We start from the raw sequence: 22,831 nt of genomic DNA, 5'->3' as shown, positions 1-22,831 counted from the left end.
CCAAAAGTCTTCTTTCTGATATCTTTTACTCTTGAATGCTCTCTTCTTTAAAAGTAAGGAAAACTCAGTCTGCATCTGCTTAAGGCTGCTTTAATCTGTTGCAATTTCAAATATTTGATGTTTGAATTGTAGAAAGAGGCCCCGGTTAAGTTGTTACAGAAAAAAGAATCACTTCTTTGCCATGTTCATATGTTGCATGCTTTTAAAAAGAGGACCCGAGCAGTGATAATCCTGGATGCATCGCTTTCCTGAAGCCCAGAAGGCTCAAATGGACAAAATTAGCTCTTTCTGCCGTGCATCCCACAAGCAGGGGAAGATGTTTGTTCCCTTTTTTACAAGCAAGGAGAGGAATGTGTGACGACTCTGATAGATGTGGTCTTTGCTGAGCCAACAGCCATCTCCTGCTGGCTCTAAAAAGACACAGACCCTTTTATGGTTGAAGAGAAAAGCATCTTTTTAAAAGATGTGCAGATGCAAAGCTAGAGAAACTCCCTGAGCTCAGCATCATTTGCCCCATTCCTTCCCATTGGGGCAGCCAGAGTGTCTGCCAAACTCTCCTTGCTCCAGGCCATGCATCGGATTACAGCATGGATGAGGAAACTCTGCTTGTTTGAGATATTGCCATATGTGCAACTGAACAATATGAACATGACTTGACCAGCATGCCGTTCAAGTTAACAGGAATCCTATGATATTTATTGTCAAAATAGAAATGCCCTCTTGATTGTGTCTCTTTTGTCCCGAGTGTACACCAGACCAGGCAAAGGCAAAGGCAAAGGCATCACTATGGTTAGTTGGTGTAACCCCCCCCCCCCATGGACCTCTTCCCATACCAGACCTGATCTCATTATTGTAGCTAAAATACCAGAAAAAATTGACAGTAAAAAAATCATTGAAAAACTAGCAGCAACAAAAAAAAACCCTAATAATTTGTGCTTGCACAGATAAAACCCCATGATCCAAAGTAATTGGGTAATAATGGTAATTGGGTCATAATGGCAGCTCTGACTGAATGCATGCATGTTATTAGAAGATTAAAAAAGGAGTTTTAGTCTTGTAGGTATATTGACCCAGTACATGTAAACTGGGCTTATGAAAAGTGTTGTTGTGGTTATATCTAACTACAGTAATATTTTAAAATACAATTAATAAGTTGTTGGCACATTTTTAATAAACAATTCATTTTAGTGTCAACCCCTCTTAGGGTGTCACCCAGTATGGTTCACACATCTGCATCTCTTTAGTGATATCTCTAGGCAAAGTCAAAGAAGAGCCCCCATGTAACCAAGTTGTAAGGCTACAATGTTCAACAGGAAATAGCCTCTCGTATTTAGAACAATGATTTATATAATGGCTTTCATCCATTGTCAGTAGTCTACAAGCCCAGGTCTCGGCAGTGGCCAGGAGAGCTTTTGCACAATTAAAACTTGTGCGTCAGCTGCGCCCGTACCTTGGGAAGTCGGATCTGGCCACGGTGGCCCACGCTCTTGTTACATCCCGATTAGATTACTGCAACGCACTCTACGTGGGGTTGCCTTTGAAGACTGTTCGGAAGCTTCAACTAGTCCAGCGGGAGGCAGCCAGACTGCTCACCGGAGCGTCATACAGGGAGCATACCACCCCCCTGTTGTGTCAGCTCCACTGGCTGCCAATCCAGTTCTGAGCACAATTCAAAGTGCTGGTTTTGACCTACAAAACCCTATACGGTTCTGGCCCAGTGTATCTGTCTGAATGGATCTCCCTCTACGTCCCACTCCGGAGTCTAAGATCTTCTGGGGAGGCCCTGCTCTCGACCCCGCCTCTATCACAAATGAGATTGGCGGGGACGAGGAGCAGGGCCTTCTCGGTGGTGGCCCCCCACCTGTGAAATTCACTCCCCGGGGAAATTAGATCTGCAACATTGCTCCTTTCCTTTAGGAAAAAACTGAAAACATGGATTTGGGACCAGGCATTCAGAGAATCGGGCAGATAAAGAAAAGACTTTGACAATGATTAGGAAATGATTAATGGAATAGAACTCTGGAACTCTGGAAAATGAAACACTGAGCATGAGAATAGTTTTTATATGATATGTTATATACTGATTGTTTTAACTGTGATAATTGCTTTAACTATGGTTTTGTACATTATGTGTAATTTGTATAGGCATTGAATTGTGCCTTTTTTGTAAGCCGCCCTGAGTCGTCCCCCCCCCCCCCCCCATTCTTCAATTTGTGGACACAATAAAGCAGGGACATCATTCAATCGTAGAGTGCAAGTGAAAAGTCCCGTATGCCATCCCTGGAATGTCCAGGTAGAGCTGTACTCCAGATTGTCCAGACTGCTAAAAATCACTCCAAAACGTGCAGCTAGGCTTGGTTTGCCCCATACAACCAGCTCTGACTCCCTGTGGAGAAAACAACAATGAAAATATTCCCAAGAGTATGTCATTGTGCAGCCAGGCATGTATTTAGACCCTTCTCAGATGGCCCCAAGGCATGATGACCTCAGAAATGGATATGAATTCCCTGCTTGTGAGCTTTTGGCTAACAGTGTATGGTTTGGAGTTAGACACAGTGAAGGAAATTCTGTAAGCTTTTGTGAGAGTCAGCAGCTGGGAATGGATTTGGTGTAGACTTAGTCAGTATTCTCCATCTTTGTTATGCTAAAGAAAAAACAAGACAAGATAAAACTGTTCAAAGAGCATTCATTTTACGAAATTTAAATGTCCCAATTTTCCCAGAATGATTATTTTTAAAAAATAATGTTTTTGAAATAATAACGAAATGTTCCTTGTTATATCAAAACTCAAAATGAATGAAAAAGGCTCTCCTTTTGTTCTCTTTCTCTGCAAAACTAACGTGGTATAGGAATGCTGTTACATGTAATACATTAATTCTGAGTAAAGGAAGAAAGCCCCCTTGTCATTAATATATTTTCTAGATTTCTTTGGCAACCACTGCTGGTTGTTCTGACTGAAGCATAGGCCAGGCTGGCAGGGAAAACACAACACCAGTGCCAATTGCAAGTGTCAGATATGTCCCAATGTCAAATATGTCCCAGAAGTGTCATGAACATGGATTTGCTGCATGTGTATTACAGAACTCAATGGGCCAGATACAGAATAAGAGCCTGTGACTATGGTCTCCCAGGCATTTAGCTGTTTCTCTATTGTTAAATGGTAATATCTGAGGTCATGCTTGCTCTGTTATGATGTAGTCTGCTTTCATGTGTTGGCTAGAAGAGATCTCTTGAAAAAACACCTCATAGATCTGGGAACTCTTTTTGGAATTGTCATTTGGATGGATTTAAGAAATCATGTTTTGTAGCTGCAGGGCCTGAGTTGAAGGGAGCCTTTCTATCCTCCATGTCCGATGGATTTACACCCTTAAGGATTTCATTTGAAAAATGGAACCTGAAAGGTCCTGTTTGGGTTGTGTAAGCTCTTGCTAGATCAGGCAGGGTTTCAAGAAGAGCTGCTTCATTTAATCAATGTCATGTGCAGAAGAGTTAAGGAAGGCTTTCACTGATTAATTGGTTGAATACCAGTTTTAACCCACTGGGGCTGAAAATGAAAGATACCTCTGGATGTGTTCAGTTTGTGTCTGAAAACGTGCTTGAAAACACAAATGGAAATTTATTTTGGACCAAGTCTAATGACACTTTCGCTGATTCCTGCGAATCATGAAGTGTGTTTCTGGCCTTCCCGTGCAACAAACCTTAATCAAGTGCACTATTCCAGAACACCTGAGCAGGACTGTGAGATTTTAAAAACCTAGTGTAGACCTGGGTTGGTTTTAAATTTATTCAGAATATCAGTGTTGCCATCCTTTGCATAAGGCCGGGGCTAAACAAACATGCCTCCAGATTTCACTAATTTTCTACTTATAAGGGTTTAAAAAAATGCTGGGTCCAAAAATATCCATATAAATATTTTTGTATCTGCCACTAAGGTTTCTTGAGTGATCACTGGGGATTTCACAAGGAATAATTATTGGGGGGGGGGGGGGGGCGGGGGGGGATGACCTGTAGTTGAGGTTGAGAAAGACTAGTTGACAAGGAGTACTCAATGCAGGCTGAGTATCCCTTATCCAGGATTATGAAATCCAAAACACTCCCAAATTGTTCATATGACTGAGATGGTGATATCTTTGATTTCAGTTATCCAATTACAAAGACTTTGTTTCATACAAAAAATATTTTAAAAATATTGTATAAAATTACCGCAAGGCTATGTGTATAAAGTATAGATGTACCTTTAAGTGAATTTTATTTTCAGGCTTGGGTCTCATCTGCAAAATATCTCATTACATGCATATATGCAAATACAGGTATCCCAAAATCTCCCCAAAAAAACAAAATACTTTTGGTCCCGAGCATTTTGGATAAAGGATACTCAATCTGTACATGCTGACTTAGAAGTAAGTCCCATTGTATTCAGTGAGCCTTATTCCTACATAAATGAGAAAAGGGTTGCACACGTTTATTTGTTTTATATCGTACCTTTCTCTCAGCATTTATTCATATATATTCTTTAAAAATGCTCTGTTGACTTCATGTAAATCTATTCTAATTGATTTTTTTTTTTGAGAAACTGCACATCGCTTCTGGTGTGAGAAAATTGGCCGTTTGCAAGGACATTGCCCAGGGGACGCCTGAATGATTTGATGTTTTTATCATCCTTGTGGGAGGCTTCTCTCATGTCCTCGCAAGAGGAGCTGGAGCTGATAGAGGGAGCTCATCCGCCTCTCCCTGGATTCTAATTGAATAAATGGATTTATAGAAAGAAAAACTTTTCAGTGACTAGAAGTCATATAACAAGTTAAAATCTATATCTCTGTGCTTTTCAGGCCACTAGACTAAAGTTCACCTCCCTGCAAAGGCACTAATGACATAATCCATTCAGTCAACACACGTAAACCAGCCAAAAGCATCTATCTTTGCCAAGGCTGACTCCAAAATAAATGTGAAGTTGCTATGCCAAGTCAGCATTTCAAGAGGGAAATCAAAAGTACATTTCCCTAAAAAAAAAAAAGATAATGTTCCATGTCATCAGATATTTTTAGGTCTTCATATTTCAAAAATACCTTTGCCAGCAGGCTTTGAACGTAACAAGATTGTGGCATGAAATGATGGGTGAAAGATTTCAGTAAAAGTTAATATTAGTTGTAGTACAGTTGGAAAGTTAGGTCACAGCTGGAAAAAAGGTATGCATCAACGAGAGTTTTTTCTTGTATGCACACTTTAAAATAATAAAAGCCAATGCATGAACTCCCTCTAGTAATAATTAGGTAGGATAGAGTATTTCTGTTGCTGTGAGATGTTTGGCTTCTGCTCAGCTGTTCTTTACTCAAGTAACCCAGGCTGAAATAAGAGCTCGATAGGATGTTAGCTCTTCATCACATTGGACAAACACAGAACTTTTTTGTAGGCCCCTGTGACTCCCACAAAAATTGGACTTCTGCTTGTGCCTATCTTTGGAACATTTTAGAATTGCTTTTGGAAGGAACACCACTTCCTTTTCTTAAGGAGGCATTTTTCTTTTGTCCACTGACCTTTGTGTCCTTGTAATCGAGAACTCTCCAAAGGTATAAGATCCAATGGTCCTTAACCAGCCCTTGGTTTTGGTGCCAGTGTCTATATGCAACTATAGAAGGTTGTGTTTCCAGCTCTTCCGAGTTAAGCATTAATTCCATCCCTATTTTCCAGCATCAGTTGCAGGGGAATCTGTAAATTTGTTACCTCTTTCTTATCCAGCCCACTTGGGTCCAAAATTAAGATACAGTAATATATCACAATCTCCCTGCTGTACAGAATGAAGCATTACTAATGCAGCCAGGAGAAGTCTCACAGTTCTTGGTCTATAGAACAGCAGTTCTCAAGGTGTGCTTCACGAAACCCTTGGGCCTCCACGAAGCATACTGAAGGGCTCTGAGGTTCACTCCTCCTCAGAGGCGGCCCTAGGTAATTTTCAATGGTAAGCAAACAGTATTTTGGCGCCCCCCCCCCCCAACCAATAACTGATATCAATTACTCGCATGTCATAGACTCCACTTTATAGCCCCATTTCTTAAGATTGGCTCTGCATCTCGTGGTACCAGATCACAGTCTGTTCAGTGCCTTCCAAGTCGCCCAGTCTTCTGTGTGCCCAGGAGGGAGTTTCTCATCCATTATAAGCAGAGGCGGCCCTAGGTAATTTTCAACAGTAAGCAAACAGTACCCCCCCCCCACACCAATCACTGATATATATTTTCTGTTCATCGTGGGAGTTCTGTGTGCCATATTTGGTTCAGTTCCATCATTGGTGGAGTTAAGAATGCTCTTTGATTGTAGTTGAACTATACATCCCAGTAACTACAACTCGCATATGTCAAGGTCTGTTTTCCCCCAAGAGTGCCTCAAGAGCGCTCCTGGACAAAATTAACTATACTGCAAATGCTTACTTGGGTTGAGCCGCCCCTGCTCCTTCTCCAAACTTTCCCTTTTCTTTCGTGCTCCTCCTCCTTCCCTCAACTCCCTTGCCACCAAAAGCCTTTTTTCCTCACTTCCCTTGCCCACCGACCCTTTTCCCCTCACTTTTCTTGCTTCCAAAACCCTATTTCCCTTCCACCTCTCAGAGGGTGCTTTAATTGTGCTTTTCCTACATGTCAGAAGCGGGTTGGACTGAATGGCCCTGAGGACTTCCACTGAAATTCTGTTAAGTTTATATTGGTCAAAAGGTTTTTCCATACCTGGTTAATATAATATTATAATATAATATAATATAATATAATATAATATAATATAATATAAGACATTTCGTATAAGACATGAGAAACTTTTGCTTCAAAAAGGGCTCTGCAGCTGAAAAGGTTTGAAAAACCCTGCTATTGAAAGTTGTGAACATATAGAACGGAGAAGAACCAATATGGTATGGTGATTTGAGTGTTGGGCTAGGACTGTGGGATATCAGTGTTGAATTCTCATGTAGCCATAGATACCCCCTGGGTGATCTTGGGCAAGTAATCTATTACAGTTTAAGAAAATATTGGCAAACCTCCTCTGAATAAATCCATCCAAGAAAATCCTAAGAGGGGGTGACCATAAGTTAGATTCACCTTGAAGGCAACACCAGAACTGATAACATATAAAAACTGCTCATTGGATATAAGCAAGCAATAGTTATCTAGTAGAATAATGGGTGAAATGAAAACTTTCTGTTTTAACCATTTGTTTTGAAACTAAAGAAGATAGAATTTTGTACTGCATGTAATGCATAACCCTTTGATTCAGGTTTTCACAATATTCTTCCAAAAAAAGCCAAGAGCTGAAATTCTAATGTATTAAAGGGATACTTAATGCTGACTTAGTATGTGTTCAGCAGCACTGTAAAACCATGAATTCTCGGCACTGTAAAAAGCATGGTCCTGACTCGTATAGTGGGTCAGTACAGTTCTGAAATATTTGGCTATGGTTTAAAGAGATACCCTGTCATCCCAACTAAATGCCTCTTCAAGTTAAGAGTTCTCTTTTCATAGCTCTTTGTTGTTGTTCATTCGTTCAGTCGTTTCTGACCTCATGGACCAGCCCACGCCAGAGCTCCCTGTCAGCCGTCATCGCCTCCAGCTCTTTATAGCTCTATTTTTATAAAAATAGCTCTTTATTCATTTGCTTTTTTTAAAAAGTAAAAAATAAGAAACCAAAAGGCCTTGTCACCATGAGATCATATACCTACTGCTATTTGCCAGAAAGCTAGTATCCAGAAAACTGCATTTGCAGAAACACATACAATTGCATTATCTCCTCTGCCCCCTAACATCCCTCCCTTAGTTCATAGAATCTATAAACAGGAATTGGAGAGAGAATTACAGAAGAGATGCATGTCTTGGGTCCAGCATAAATGACAAAGAATTTGCAAATGAGTTTGTTCAGAAAGCTTGTTGGAAAAAGACAAAAGCTGAAAAGAACAAGTGCCAAAATAAACATTCTGTGTTTGATTTCGAAGGCACGGGGGGGGGGGAGGGGGGTAGAGAGAAGGGGAGACTATTCTAATTGAAATAGTTTCTGAGCTCTGTCATCATGACAGCCTAGGCGTTTCACATCGTTGCCAGAAACAAATCCAGCCCTCCAGTAATCAGAGAATCCCAAGTGTCTGTTTCATAGGGCGGAGGCGGAAGAGGAGCGGGGACAAAGAAAGTTGGTTTCTGGCAGCAAAGAAGAACATTGACCCAGTTCTGAGTATATCCCAGTACACACATGGGGATGGGCACTTTTCTTTCTTCTGCATAAGATACTCCGCTAACCAGTTAATACTTCCATGCATTGATCTCAGGACTGTTTGACTTGCAGCTCTAGGGGAACTTTTCACATAGCGGATTTTTCTCCAGAACTCCAAGGGAGGGAAAAGACAGGAAGAACTAATGAGTGAGCAGACTGACTGTCTGCATTTCTATCCAAGGAGGTATGCATGGCTGATGGCTGAGATTGGAACTGGATGTGTGGAAGAACATAGAATTGGTAGACTCAGGTCAAGTTCTTGTTTTTCCTTTCCTTCTTAACATGTAGTGACAGTGATATGTGACACACTGTCATTGTGTTATGTTCTTCTCCATCCCTGGAGGGATGTCCTGTGACACCAGCAGCCCTCTAATACAATGCTCATTTGTCCATCTAGCTAGCCCAATTTTGTCTGCTCTTGACTGGCATCAGTTCTCTGTTTTTGTTGCAGCCTAATATTCTTTGTCACATCTTATTTCATCATAAAGCATTCTTAGACTAGCAATCTAAATTGAAGGTAATGGGCACTAACATTTTAAATGCCTACAGTAGGTTTGTGCTCGATCTGACCATTATCCCATGCAAGGCATTTCATTTCTCAGAGAGAAACCATGGAAATACCATCCATTGGCTGGTAAGAAGCACCTTGCCACAATTACATCTCTCATAGTAAACTACAGCCAAAAAATAAACAGTGGTGACCATTCAGTAGCATCTATAAGTAGTTTGAAACTCATAGAATAATTCCTTCTGAATTAGAAAAACAAGTAGATATATGGCTGGGTTTGCTACACTCTTTGTTCAATGAGTCAATTGTATTAAGTCATATATATATATATATATATATATATATATATATATATATATAGTCAACTATATTTTGAAAGCCTTCTGGTTAGACCAAACTTCTGATTTTGTGGAAGATACACTGTTTATATTCCAAAATGAGCAAAGGAATATGAAATTCAGACATTAAAAAACCGTGTCAGCATTTTCTTGAAGGAATTCAGTGCTCATGATATATTGAACAAACTGCCCAAAGCTCTGAAATGACAAAGAACATGATGTGTTTGAAACATCACTGAATAATACAAGCTGCCCAGGAGAACAATGCTGTAGTCCTATTAGCTTTTGATGATTCGGAAATCACTGGCTAAGCTTGTAGCCTAGGAGAGGCACATAGCATTTTAGTACTTAACAGATGTAATGAGAATGTTATAATATTTATATCCGGAAATCAGTAATAGCTGAAAACCAATTGCCAAGCATAAATCCACGTGGATTCACTTTCTTTTCTTAAAAGATATAAAGATTATGGTTTTCCCAATTGCTCATAATGTAGTAGCTTATGATCCTAACAGGTCATAATCCGCCATTTGGTTATGTGACCAGTGATTATCCGATATCCAATATAGCATACCATTCCATGATAAAGATTCAGATATACAGTGTTACATTTTCAGTAGTTAATCTGAATTAATCTGACACCATTTGGAGAGGAATCAACAGAGGCACATTACCATATTTTGTTGTATCACAAAGGAGCCCATGTAACACCTTTCAGATTGTAAAGTATGGGCAGCAAAAAAGGCAATGTTTCTCTTCTCCTTTCTTCCAACCATGAATAAATCACCCACAAATGCTGGAGACCACGGATTCCCAGTATTCAGTAGAGAACTAAGAGTGCATGTGCACTATAGAATCAATACAATTTGATAGTGCCTTGGCTAAATGCTGTGAAATAATGGGGTTTGTAGTTTGATGATACACCAGTCCTCTTTGACAAAGAAGGGAAATGGCCTTATAAAACTACAACTCCCATTATTCTAGAGCACTGAGCCATGGAAGTTCGAGTGATGTCAAACTATACTGATACTGCAGTATAGATTTTTGTTGAAACTGTAGAATAAGAAAAGAAAGCATTGGATATGATGAGAAATAGACATCAGACCCATAAAACAGCAGAGTTTAGATCTCACTTCTCAGCTGGAAATCTATTAATATTTAATGGGAAAGACCCATGATTACTATATGTTGCCATTATATTTTCAAGCTTATCGCCACAGGTGTTAAATGTTGCAAAAAATGGCTAATCCCTTGCTCTGTGTTTGTTTACTACCGCCCTCTTTTGGAGAGCAACAAGACTGCCCCTGTTTCTATTACAGGCTCTTTGTACAAAGACTCCTTTTTTCAGATGACAATCATGGTTTTTGTACAAAGAGAAACATTCAGTCACATGGTGAATGGCAGAACATGGAAAGCATAGGACTATTTTACAGTCAGTTCTTATGCTGTGACTTACTGAGATGCCAAAATCAGTCATCCTGATGTTTGGGAATTTATGAGCAGAATATAACTCTCAGTGAAGGAGGTCTTGTGAGTCAGAACTTTTCCATGAACAACAGACATAAAGTATATAGCCCAAGTGAGAAAGCATGCTACAAAGGAAGAGGTTTGCTGCCAATTCTAAAATCACCAATGCTGCCTATATGTTCTGTTGATTCATAGGAGTGAACCAATGGAGCTGGCAAATGTACCTTTGCTCATAGTTTGGGAAAATATATCTTTGTTCTTGATAGATTCATAGAATCATAGATTTGGAAGAGACCTCATGGGCCATTCAGTCCAAACCCCTGCCAAGAAGCAGGAAAATTGCATTCAAAGCACCCCCGAAAGATGGCCATCCAGCCTCTGTTTAAAAGCTTCCAAAGAAGGAGCCTCCACCACACTCCGGGGCAGAAAGTTCCATTGCTGAACAGCTCTCACAGTCAGGAGGTTCTTCCTAATGTTCAGATGGAATCTCCTTTCTTGTAGTTTGAAGCCATTGTTCCACTTCCTCATCTCCAGGGCAGCAGAAAACAAGCTTGCTCCCTCCTCCCTATGACTTCCACTCACAAATGATTGATCTCTTTTAGGATGAGCCTGTTATAGGATAGTGTCAATGCCTATAGCAGGCCACAGTACATAGATGGTAAACATTTTCTCTGCTAGGTATGTCTGCCTTACATAATTGCCCAACCACAGTCAACACCAATGGACTTTGAAAAGGGGCATGGAGGAATTGACATCATAAAGAGAGCTGGGAGCTGCTCTAGGCTACATAGCTAATGCCACCAGTGGAGCAATAGCCATGTTGGAAAGGAATGACTATTACTGAAAGTCAGGGTTTTGAAGACAAGGGAGGATAGGTACTTTTGCTTCGTTTGATAGAGTTTTATAGTATCTTCTCATGCTCTGAGTTCAGTTGAGGTTTAATGCTACAAGAGCCCCATCTGGATCTGGTCTGGCAATCTTCGTAGTGGAAATTCATCTCTCAGAACTACCTGCCTAAGAAATCCCAGGAAAGTTAGTAGAGTCTCAGATAATATGCTGAGAACACAGAAATGCTGGACCACTCTAACAACCACCGTGTCAGAGAAGCCATTGAAATCCACAAGCATGTGGACAATTTCAACAGAAAGGAAAAAACCATGAAAATGAACAAAATCTGGTTACCAGTATTTAAAAAACTCTAAAATTACAACAGCAAAACAACATAGAGGAGGCAGTCTGGGATATCTAATCACTTCTCAACAAAAGATTGATCCAGGCACTAACAGGCCATGCCAAACAACAGCCAGGCCATCAAACGCTAATCAAGATGGTCAGTTGAAACATTCACACCTAGCTCCAGCAGACAAGAGTCCTTTGTACCTCCCTGGTCATTCCACAGATATATAAACCCATTTTCCTAGTTCCAACAGACCTCACTACCTCTGAGGATGCTTGCCATAGATGCAGGTGAAACGTCAAGAGAGAACGCTTCTAGAACATGGCCATATAGCCCAAAAAAACCTACAACAACCCAGAGTCTATATTTTTCTCTCCGCCTAGATGGTTCAGATGTAGCAAAAGTGACAGACAAAGCGAAACCTGTCTATTATTAGAACTTCTTCTGTTCTTCCTCCAGTAAATCACACATTTTTTCTCACTTCACATCTGCCTAAAAGATTATTTCTGTATCTCAGCTAAAATAAATTTGAGAAAACAATTTCACTCATCATCATTAGACTAAATTTTTGACAGTCCTTTCTGACAGTCCTTTCTGACACTGGTATTTGCTCATTGAAATCCAATGATATTATATTCTATATTGCTTGTGTGATGTGTACATGTGTACAATTGCAGTGTTATTTAGCCCGTGGTAATCCTAGCTGGATCATGTCTCCATTTCATTCAGGGATGCTCTATTTCTACCAAATGGAGTTGAAAATTTTTTTGTAAATTAGAAGTGGGCAACATGTGATGCTGGTGCCATGTATGCCTTACCTTGCAACTATCTGGACTTCAACAGAGGCAAATTGTCAGTCTTTGTATGGCAGTTCACCTTTTAAATAGATTGCAGGAAAACTGCCTTTAAAAGCCAGCACTTTACTTCTTGCCCTTCTCTTTTTTCCCCATTTTATTTTGACTTTTAACATGTTTTGGCAGTTCATGCAGCTGCAAAAGGACAGAGATGTGACCCCTGGTGTTACTGCAGTCTCACTCCCCTGAAGTCCAAGTGCTATTAAATTTGATTCTGATTCATGGCAATCCTACATCAACCCTCTTCTGGTGTTTTTTTGGCAAGATTTGTCAGAAGGAGTTGTCTCTGCCTTTATCTGAAGCTGAGAATATGATTGTGATGTTCATAATCCAGTAGTGTTTGAGAAATGAACTGAGAATGCCATGTAATATATTTAATTATTTTCTCTTTCTCCTCTCTTTTTTTCCAAAAGGTCTCTCTGCAGATGGGGGCACCAAGCGACAAGAGCATCTCTCTCGTTTTTCCATGCCTGATCTCAGCAAGGATTCTGGAATGAATGTGTCAGAGAAGTTGAGTAATATGGGAACATTGAATTCATCCGTCCAGTTCAGAAGTGCAGAATCTGTCCGTAGCTTGCTGTCTGCCCAACAGTACCAAGATATGGAAGCCAACCTCCATGACCTTACCAATCCAATTGGTTACAGAGACACACCGTCCCGTGGGAGGATGCATCAGAGCTTTGACTATGGTGATGCAATGCCAGGAACTAAATTGGCTGGGCAGGAGAGTGCCAGGCATCCCCCTATGAGTGAGCGAACTCCCAGACGAACTAATCTCCGAGATGATGATCGACGTTCCCGCCACCACAGGCCCCGGCGCTCCAGGCGCTCCCGCTCAGACAATGCCCTCCACCTTGCCAGTGAACAGAGCTATAAGTTGAAAGAAAGGCCCTCTCTACGAGCTCGGGAGGATTATGATCAGTTCTTACAGCAGAGAGGTTGCAGGGAAAGTGTGGAGCAGGGTGCACGAAGAAATCTTTATGGTCAGTGCCCCAGGACTGTGTCAGACCTTGCTTTGCAAAACCACTTTACTGAGCGATGGGGACCCTACTTTGCTGAATATGATTGGTGTTCTACATGTTCTTCCTCCTCTGAATCTGACAATGAAGGCTACTTCCTGGGGGAACCAATCCCTCAACCCAGTCGTCTCCAGTACGTTGCTGGTGAAGACCTGCTTCACAAATATGGTTCATACAGCATGCCTAAGTCTTCCACACTAGGTGGTCGAGGACAGTTACATAGCCGGAAAAGGCAAAAGAGCAAAAACTGTATCATAGCATAACCGTGTTTTACCCAAGCACAGTGTTGGAGAATGTAATTACTTCATCAACTTGCACTGTTGTAGGTCTTAAAGCGCTTTTTATTGTAACGAAACATCCTGGCAAGCAGGGAGCTGTAAGAAGGACATAGACACAAGGTCTATAAATAGTCATAATTGTTGGCATGGTGAATATATTTTGCACATTTTATTTTGGGGATGAGAGGGGAGGGGTCAAATTTATTTTAGCATGTAATAATTAAAAGTTTATCTCCTTCCTACAACTAGTCACCACCCACCTAATATCCAGTTCACCCATCTGTTTTTAGTTGCCATTGTTTTCGATAACCTGCAGTTAGCAAACCATGTATTCTCTCTCCTTTTCTTTTTCTTTTCTTTTCTTTTTTTGCTTTCCATTTTCATCATTTTCTTTCACCATTCTTCTGCCAGATTGTAAGGAAATGTAAATTATTTCCATGATTTGTTGTGAAAAATGCAAAAGTAAGTGAGTTTGGAGAAAATATTTTTGTATTTTGTAATAATTGAGGAATGTTTATATCTTAGGAGTCACTGGGAAATCCATGCACATTCATCATGTTTTTTGGGCTGAGCTAAAGAAACAGAGCTTGAGAATCCTTACTTTATTTTATTTGCCATCAAATTTCATCTGGATCAGCAGTCTTTTACTTTCTGCACTTGCTTAAAACAAAACAAAAAAGAGCCTTTAAAACATTTAATTAGCTCTTGAAGAAGGTATGGGGTGTTTTGGGGCTCTACTAACACTTCATTTTTTTGTTACTCTATAAAACAAATACAGGCATCTATCACTGGAAATGAAATGAAAACAAGTTTTCCCTTTTTCAAATGCAGAAAAAACATAGGCCTGTGTTCATCTGCTAGTCCCAAGTAAAATAGATCTATTGAAACAATAACTGAATGGTAATTCAACATTTACCGTATATGCTCGTGAATGAGTTGACCTCATAAAAGTCGAGGGCAAGTTTTGGGTCCAAAATTATGGATTTTGGTAGTTAAATTATCTGAGAGAAAGGTTAACACTCTTTAGAGAGGGCCAAAATTACCAATGAATAAGTCAAGAGTCACTCTGAGGATGGGGGAAAGTGCCAACAATGCCCCTGGCTTCTGCTGCCAATTTAAAGGCCAGAAGTTGTGTTTTAGCAGAGAGCTGTCGTTTCTTTTTCTTTTTCCTGGGACAGACAAAGCTCTCATATTTCTCCACTCTACTCAGAGAAGGGGACTTTATGAAAAAATAGCTTTTCATTTAAAAGGAAGAAAATTCTTTACAAAACAAATTTCAAAAGTCTGTAGATCTGAATGCAGAGAAGAGGTCAACGCCCCTTTTGTTTGCAAAGAACAGTCCTCTATTTTGCTTCAGTTGGGATAAAGGATCACATATATTCCCCACAGTTGGATATAACAATTTTCTCCTTTGGCTTCCCATCTTTGGTGCCTTGAGCCTCCACCTTGAGCTCCCTGAGCACCTTTTTTATAAGAGTTAAGGTACAATACATTGGCCCGTGGTTAACTTGACCCAGGTTTTTTGGGTCAATTATTTGACTAAAATTTCTAGACTTATACACAAATATATACACTACATAAATCCCATTGATTCAGTTCATCTCCTCTGGTAGGGACTGGCAGTTGGATTTGAACCCAAAATGTTACAAAGGTTAAAGATCTGAGCGAGAGGTTAACACTCTTAAGAGAAGGCCAAAATCACTAAAATTTCAACTACTTTTTGGGGGGTGTAAACCAAAACAATTGTAAATGGTACAGTTGTGTGGTGTCAGCATGAACTTGTTTTGAGTATAGAATTGTTTTCTGGTGCTCTAGTTTCCTGGCATTTGTTAACTGCTATTCATTACTGAGAGGTAACTTCAACACTGCCTTCTTCTGAAATCCATAATGAAATGAATACATCCTAATCATGTCAGACATAAAGTCTACCCATGGGAGATAAATACTTCAAACCCATTACAAAGGCAGTTTGAAGGGTCTGTCCTCAGGGTAGATTGGAGTCTGTTTTTTTGGAAGTAGAACAAAACAACAAAAGCTTCAACATGGGTAGTTATATACATAGGGCTCAAAATGTATTGTGTGCTATGGTGGATGTGAGTTCTTTCTCTCTCTCTCTCCCTGTATGCTTTAAACAAGTGGGCGTTTGACATCAAGATGTGTACTATATTGTTTCCAGATGAGACAGTGGGAAAGAAGAAAATTGTTTTGTTTCTGTTGTACTTTTTTTACTTCTAGGGCTGCAAATTGGGTGTCAGTAGTCCCCAGCTAGGTAGGAGCTTGCCAACTTACAACACCTGTATATGGTTCTCTTGAGAATTTTTAAGGATTCTATTAGAAAAATACTGTCTGTTGAAATAGATGGCAAAATGCAAATAGGTGTGAATGGGACTTTAAAAAAAACAGGTACAAGGGTCCTGCCTCTTCAGTTGGACCTAAGCAGCAGTGATTTTGGCCATGATCCAGCTCTGCTGCCGCCTGGCTTTGGAACAATGTATAACCCTGAGATAATGGCCAGAGTTGCTTATTGAAATGCAGCAGCATGGAAGGAAACCTCTGATACAGATGTATCCACAGCACAGTTGGGAATGTTTTTTGTGCATAAGGAGAATGTGATAACTATGATTTTCCCCAAAAAAATAAAGAAAGAAAAAAGAAAAAAAGATGATGATGATGATGATGATGATGATGATGATGATGTATAGAATGAATGTCTTTTCCAGCTTGAACAGAAAATGTTTTCATCAGTGGATAATGAGTGGCTATATCTTGCCAAATTATAGAATCATAGACTTGGAAGATACCTCCTGGGCCATCAGGTCCAACCTCCTACCAAGAAGCAGGAAAATCACATTCAAAGCATCCCTGACAGATGGCCATCCAACCTCTGTTTAAAAGCCTCCAAAAAAGAAGCCTCCACCACTCTCCGGGATAGAGAGTTCCATTGCTGAACAGCTCCCACAGTCAGGAAGTTCTTCCTAATGTTCAGATGGAATCGCCTTTCTTGTAGTTTGAAGCCATTGTTCCATTTCCTTGCCTCCAGGGCAGCAAAAAACAAGCTTGCTCCCTCCTCCCTATGACTTCCTCTCACATATTTATACATGGCTATCATGTCTCTTCTCAGCCTTCTCTTCTTCAGGCTAAACAGGCCCAGCTCTTTAAGCCGCTCCTCATAGGGCTTGTTCTCCAGACCCTTGATCATTTTAGTTGCCCTCCTCTGGACACATTCCAGCCTCAACTTGGTTCAACAGGAAAGTGTGTGAACACTCCCACCCTCTCCTTTCTTTATTATTTATTTATTTATGATATTTATACCCTGCCTTTTTCCACCCCGGAGGGGACTCAAGGTAGCTTTACACATAGGCAACTACATTGTTTTAAGGCATTGATTAGTTGCCTATGTGTAAAGCTACCTTGAGACCCCTCCGGGATGGAGAAAGGTGGGGTAGAAATGTCGTAAATAAACAACTGTACATTGTTTTAAAGCATTTATTACAGTTAAAATAAACATAGAATTATAAAATACATTAAGAAAAAACATTTAAACAATACATTCACAATTAATCCCATAATCCACAAACATAGTCCTTTGACCCTCCTTACTCTCTTCAGTTTACCTTAAAATTATTTACAGAATATACTTATGTATAAGTCAACCTCATGTATACGTTGGGGCAGGTTTTGGGGCCAAAATTATGAATGTTGATATAGCACATGGGCAAGTCAAGGGTTAGTCCATAAAAAGGGGAAAGCACCAGTGCCAACTCAGGGGACCAGACATCACTGGCCACCACCACCATTTTCCCACTGACGCATTCAAAAAGGTCAGAAGTGGCACTGCCTCCCTGCCTCTTTCAAGTCCTCCCAGGATGGATTAAGCTCTTTCCTTTTCCCACTCTACTCAGAGAATGAGATTGCTCCTTTTAAAATAAGAGTTAAGAAACAGTGTTAACAATTATCCATTGATATATCGATCCAGGTTGTTTGGATTGATTTCTAGAATAAAATGTGAAGACTTATACATGAGTACATGTATTCTATACATGACTGGATTCATTTAAAATGAAAAATTGGGGAAAAATGAAAATGTGCTGCCCAAGTAATTCCAAGTGCTTGAGTGCAGCCCACAGTTGCCCACCCTAGCTTGTAGGAATAAGGGTTCAAATTGCCCAAATTACTCATGTGGCTTGTTGCATACAATGAATGCCATATGCATACAAAACCTCAACAATTTCATAGAAACCATAAGACTGGTTCTGAACAAAGTCATATCTGCAAGAGTAATCTCTGGAAGTCATTAAAATCACTTTTTAAACACACATATATTGCAAATAGAAATCATAGTAAGCCAGTTGCCATGAGCCTCCATCATGGTTGCATAACGTAAATTGGCACATGCAGAGATGTGATCGGGCTACACACTCCTTATGTTGAATGGCAGTGCTGTGCATCCGATGGACAACTCCATTTCCAACAACCCAGTGTACCTCTAAAGCTCTGTTTCCTCAGACTTGAATCTAATGCTGATGTTTTGCAATGGACAAAAATGTCCAACCTCATATGTAGAAGAAGTTATGACAACAGGATTCCAGCTATGGTTTATTATGATGCACACAGGATGGAGTGAGCCTTAGTCCCAAGCTCCCATATTCTTTTCTTTTCTTTTCTGGAAATAATTTTTGAAAGGTTCAGGCTCACATCCACCATCTCCTTCCCACTGGAGAAATATCTAAAGTTTTAATTCATAATTTGGAACAGACTTATTTTGCACACAATTTGATAAAGTTATTTTGTATTTTCTGTACAGAAAACAAAATCTGGTGTCCAGAAATCTTATTTCCTGTTCAGAAAATTCCTTTTCCTGCACAGAAAATGTTGTTTCTGTCTTTGCAAAACAACCAGCTTTGTGCATAATATAGGTACATCTACACTATAATTAATGCAGTTTGACACCATTTTACCTATCATGATTCACTGCTATGGGATATTGGGAGTTATAGTTTCTTTAGATTTTCTGTCAGTACTGGTGCTTCACCAAACTAGAACTCCCATGAATTGTAAAGATGATCATCAGTCCAAGATTCTTCTCATCTTTTTTTTACACATTAACATTGTTTTTGACAATTTTTAAAGCATTTAAAAAATATTATTTCCACCCCAAGCTATGATATCTAAAAGTAGCCATCTCAAGGAACAATCATTACTTCTTGGGTTTAGTTATGACAGGAAAGTGAACATCCTCTTTTTAAAAGTTAGCAATGGTAGAAATACATTTTGAAAAGACAGAAGGTGTTGTTTGTGAGCTTATAAAAAAGATAATTCAAGCCAGGAAAGAGGAAGAGTACAACTCCCATTTGCTCTAGATACTTTAGCTTGCGGTGAAAAATTCTGGAAACTATACTCGAAGGGTTCCCACAAAGAAGGGTTACACGAGTAGCCAGTCACATGACATCCCTCTCTTCCATTGCTTTTGTGAGAAATGTGAAATAGAAATTCCCTAAATAAGGAAATAAATAACATATTAAACTAAGGCAGTTCTTTAATTGGTTGTCATGATTGTGGAATAGCTAAACCTGGCTGGGATATAACCTCATAGAAAGCAACCATTATTAGCATTAATCTACAAAACACTTTTCTGTTCAAAAATTTATGATACATTATAATAGGACTATATTTACTTCTATTTCTTTCAGTAGTGTGTATCTGATGCAATTAGATTTTTTTTAATCCACATTATCTGAGAGTTATTCAAGCATATTTGATTTGAGGTTAAAGTCCAAGGTTGCAATCCTACACCCACTTCCCCTCTAACAAGTCCCACTAGACTCAAAGAAGTTGACTTCTGAATAAACATACGTAGGATTGTACCGTGAAGCCCTTGTATGGCTTTTGTGCATGTTTTCAGGTAGCCCAAATGATTTGGATTTTGGAGAGGATGACATATGCATAATGCCTTTCAGCAGTCTGTAATTGACAATAATTATGTATAATTACTTCTTGAAATGACATACAAGGGGGCAGAGCCTTAATTGGTGTTAATCAATGTACACCAAGGCAATTTAGAGACTAATTTTTTCTACATATTTGTAGCAAAGGAAACAGATTTATGTGTTCAGTTTGAAAACCCCAATTCTCCAATGTGATTGTATGATCACTGAATTTTGTAACTATACATATACATCATAATATACCAGGTCTGCTTCTCTGAGCCTTGACTTGATAAAAAAAATCAGTACTAATTCCCATGGGTAAGGTTATAAGTCAGAGAAAGAAGAAAGAGGAAAGGTTTGGCAAATTGTTGAATTTTTATGTTTTTGACCTTTAAGAAACGGAGATTAGAGTATGAAACTGGAGCTTACTGATTCAATGAATATTTTACCTCCATCATGTGTCCCACATGGACTAAGGCTGAATACAGTATATTATTGAGACAACTAAGACCTGGGAACAGTTGTTGTCCAGGATACTTCCACATCAGTACATCAGTGAATCCCCTCTAAGGGCATCTACACTGTAATGTTGATGAAGTTTGATACTGCTTTCACTGCAATTGCTCAATGCTACAGAATCCTGGAATTTGCAGTTTGGTGAGATACCAGCGCTAATTGGCAGAGAAGGCTAAAGATCTTCTAAAAATTTACAAATCCTATATGTCTATAACATTTAACCATGGCAGTGGTGCCGATCTGCATGGATTCTACAGTGTATATACATCCCAAATTTTAGTTCATGCTTTATTTCAGCTATCTACTATTGTGGCACATCAGGTTGACATAATAAAGCTCTCCATGGTGCCCTGTGCCACAGTTTGGAATCACCAGGCCGGAAAAGCATTTCTCTTCCCACCACCACCTTCAATGACCTCCTTGCATTTACACTTCTCCCTTTTTGTTTGTTTGTTTCTTCTTCTCATTTCACTTGGTCAGAATAGAGAAAGCTAGAAAGGTAACTTTAAAAATTTCCCAAATAACCTGACTCTCTAGGACAACTTATACTTTCAATGTGTTTGCTCTTCCTCCTCTTTTTCTCTCACTCATCTTCTCTCTTTGTTTCTGACATTTCTGCTTTTCATTAGTTGCATAACAGTCTACAAAGAAGGGCTTTATGTCTTCCCCTCTTCCATTGCTCTGACTTAGAACACACTCAGTAAAAAAACATCATTAGAACACTGGCTACTAAATGCAAAAGGAGAACAGTTTCAGCTCCTTATTGCAAAAGTGACTGGTTACAAGTCATTTTATGTTCAAGCTTTACTTTTTGGAACCACCCTTTTATAGTGACTACCAAAAAATGTAGGCTGTATTTCAGAGGAAGGCGCTCACAAACCCACCGCTAAGGGTCCTTCTACACAGCCCTGTATCTCAGAATATCAAGGCAGAAAATCCCATATTATCTGAGTGTGGACTCAGATAACCCTGTTCAACGCAGATAATGGGATATAGGGCTGTTTGGAAGGACCCTTGGTCTTCCTTGTCTAAAAAAAGCTTTGAAATGCATGGGGATGCCATATGTCAATATCCACCTTGAAGACACACACATACACATTATTTGGGAAACTGAAGAACCAGTGGAGTCCTTCCACACAGCCATATAACCAGGGGCGGCTCAACCCATTATGCAAAGTAAGCATTTGCAGTATAGTTGATTTTGCCCAGGGGCGCTCTTGAGGCGCTCTTGGGGGAAAATAGACCTTGACATATGCGAGTTGTAGTTACTGGGATTTATAGTTCACCTACAAAGAGCATTGTGAACTCCACCAATGATGGAATTGAACCAAATACAGCACACAGAACTCCCACGACGAACAGAAAATATATAGCAGTGATTGGTTGGGGGGGGGGGGGTGCCAAAATACTGTTTGCTTGCCGTTGAAAATTACCTAGGGTAGCCTCTGCATATAACCCAAAATATCAAGGCAGAAAAACCCACAACATCTGCTTTGAACTGGAGACCTTTCCACACAGCCCTATATCCCAGAATATCAAGACAGGAAATCCCACAAATATCTGCATTGAACTGGGTTATCTGAATCCACACTCAGATAATGTGGGATTTTCTGCCTTGATATTCTGGGATATAGGGCTATGTGGAAGGTTATCTGAGTTCACACTGCCATAGAATTCTACAGTGTGGAGGTTTCAAATTTAAAAAGGGACTAGAGGGAGGAGTTCGTAACTCCCCAAGGAGGCTGGACTATATATTGAGAATCATTAATGTTAACTGTATTGTCATGGGATCTTATTCTGTTTGTTTATTTTTGTAATGTTATTATCTAATCAGATCCCTATAGATTTTATCAGAATAATAACATTTTTTAAAAAGGGTCTGGATTCAAGGCAATCCTCGAAGTTTGTTTTGAGAAACAGGACATTCTAACCCTTATAATATATACTGGATTACTGGAGAAAAGAGCCTTTAAGTACTGTACATTCCGATGGTCTTTCACCATGATAATGACTAAGCATTGGTAGTCCTCCTAAAATTACAAAGCGGGTTAGGGGGAAGGGCTCCTGTTCCACAGGGTGTGGCTTCCAAGAAGCCTTCAACCACAGCATCTCTCATTTTAGAAATTAAGCATGGGACAATTGCTTTTGGTTAATTACAGGCGTCACTGGGGCTTAGCAAGCAATAAAGCACTCCACAGAATGAGAGTACAAGGAAGATGCTATCTGTGCTCTTTTTTGTGTAAAGAAAGGGCATCTAAGGGGATGGATAGGTTAGCAAGCTGTTAAGGCAGTTGGCATTGCATCTTTTGGGAACTGCTCTCTAATTTACATTTGGATGACATCTATGCCTAAGATGGATCACACTGGACTGCAAGTGAAGACTCATGTGGCACTATGTTCCTCTGTTCTGCACTGCTGTTGCTCCTAGTCACGTGCCCAAAATTTGTCCCATTCGTTGCATTCTTCTTTTTGTTTTTTTCCGTTCATTCTGATGGCACGAAACAGAATTTTC

The 22,831-nt window shown here is 39.8% G+C and overlaps 1 protein-coding gene across 4 annotated transcripts in view; it reads left to right on the top strand.

Annotated features, from left to right (window-relative positions):
* Positions 1–16,536, top strand: part of PRICKLE2 (prickle planar cell polarity protein 2) — a 356,751-nt gene extending 340,215 nt beyond the window's left edge. For all 4 annotated transcript variants that reach the window (XM_060766427.2, XM_060766426.2, XM_067463449.1 and 1 more), the window contains one exon: positions 12,993–16,536. In XM_060766427.2, the coding sequence (XP_060622410.1) occupies positions 12,993–13,861 (869 nt within the window). In that variant the 3' untranslated portion in view covers positions 13,862–16,536. The remainder of the gene's footprint in view (positions 1–12,992) is intronic.
* The last annotated feature ends 6,295 nt before the right edge of the window (positions 16,537–22,831 follow it).

This window comes from Anolis sagrei, chromosome 2 (assembly GCF_037176765.1).
Source record: "Anolis sagrei isolate rAnoSag1 chromosome 2, rAnoSag1.mat, whole genome shotgun sequence".
In the NCBI taxonomy this organism is placed as follows: domain Eukaryota; kingdom Metazoa; phylum Chordata; class Lepidosauria; order Squamata; family Dactyloidae; genus Anolis; species Anolis sagrei.
This window is presented reverse-complemented; position numbering and strand designations above follow the sequence as displayed.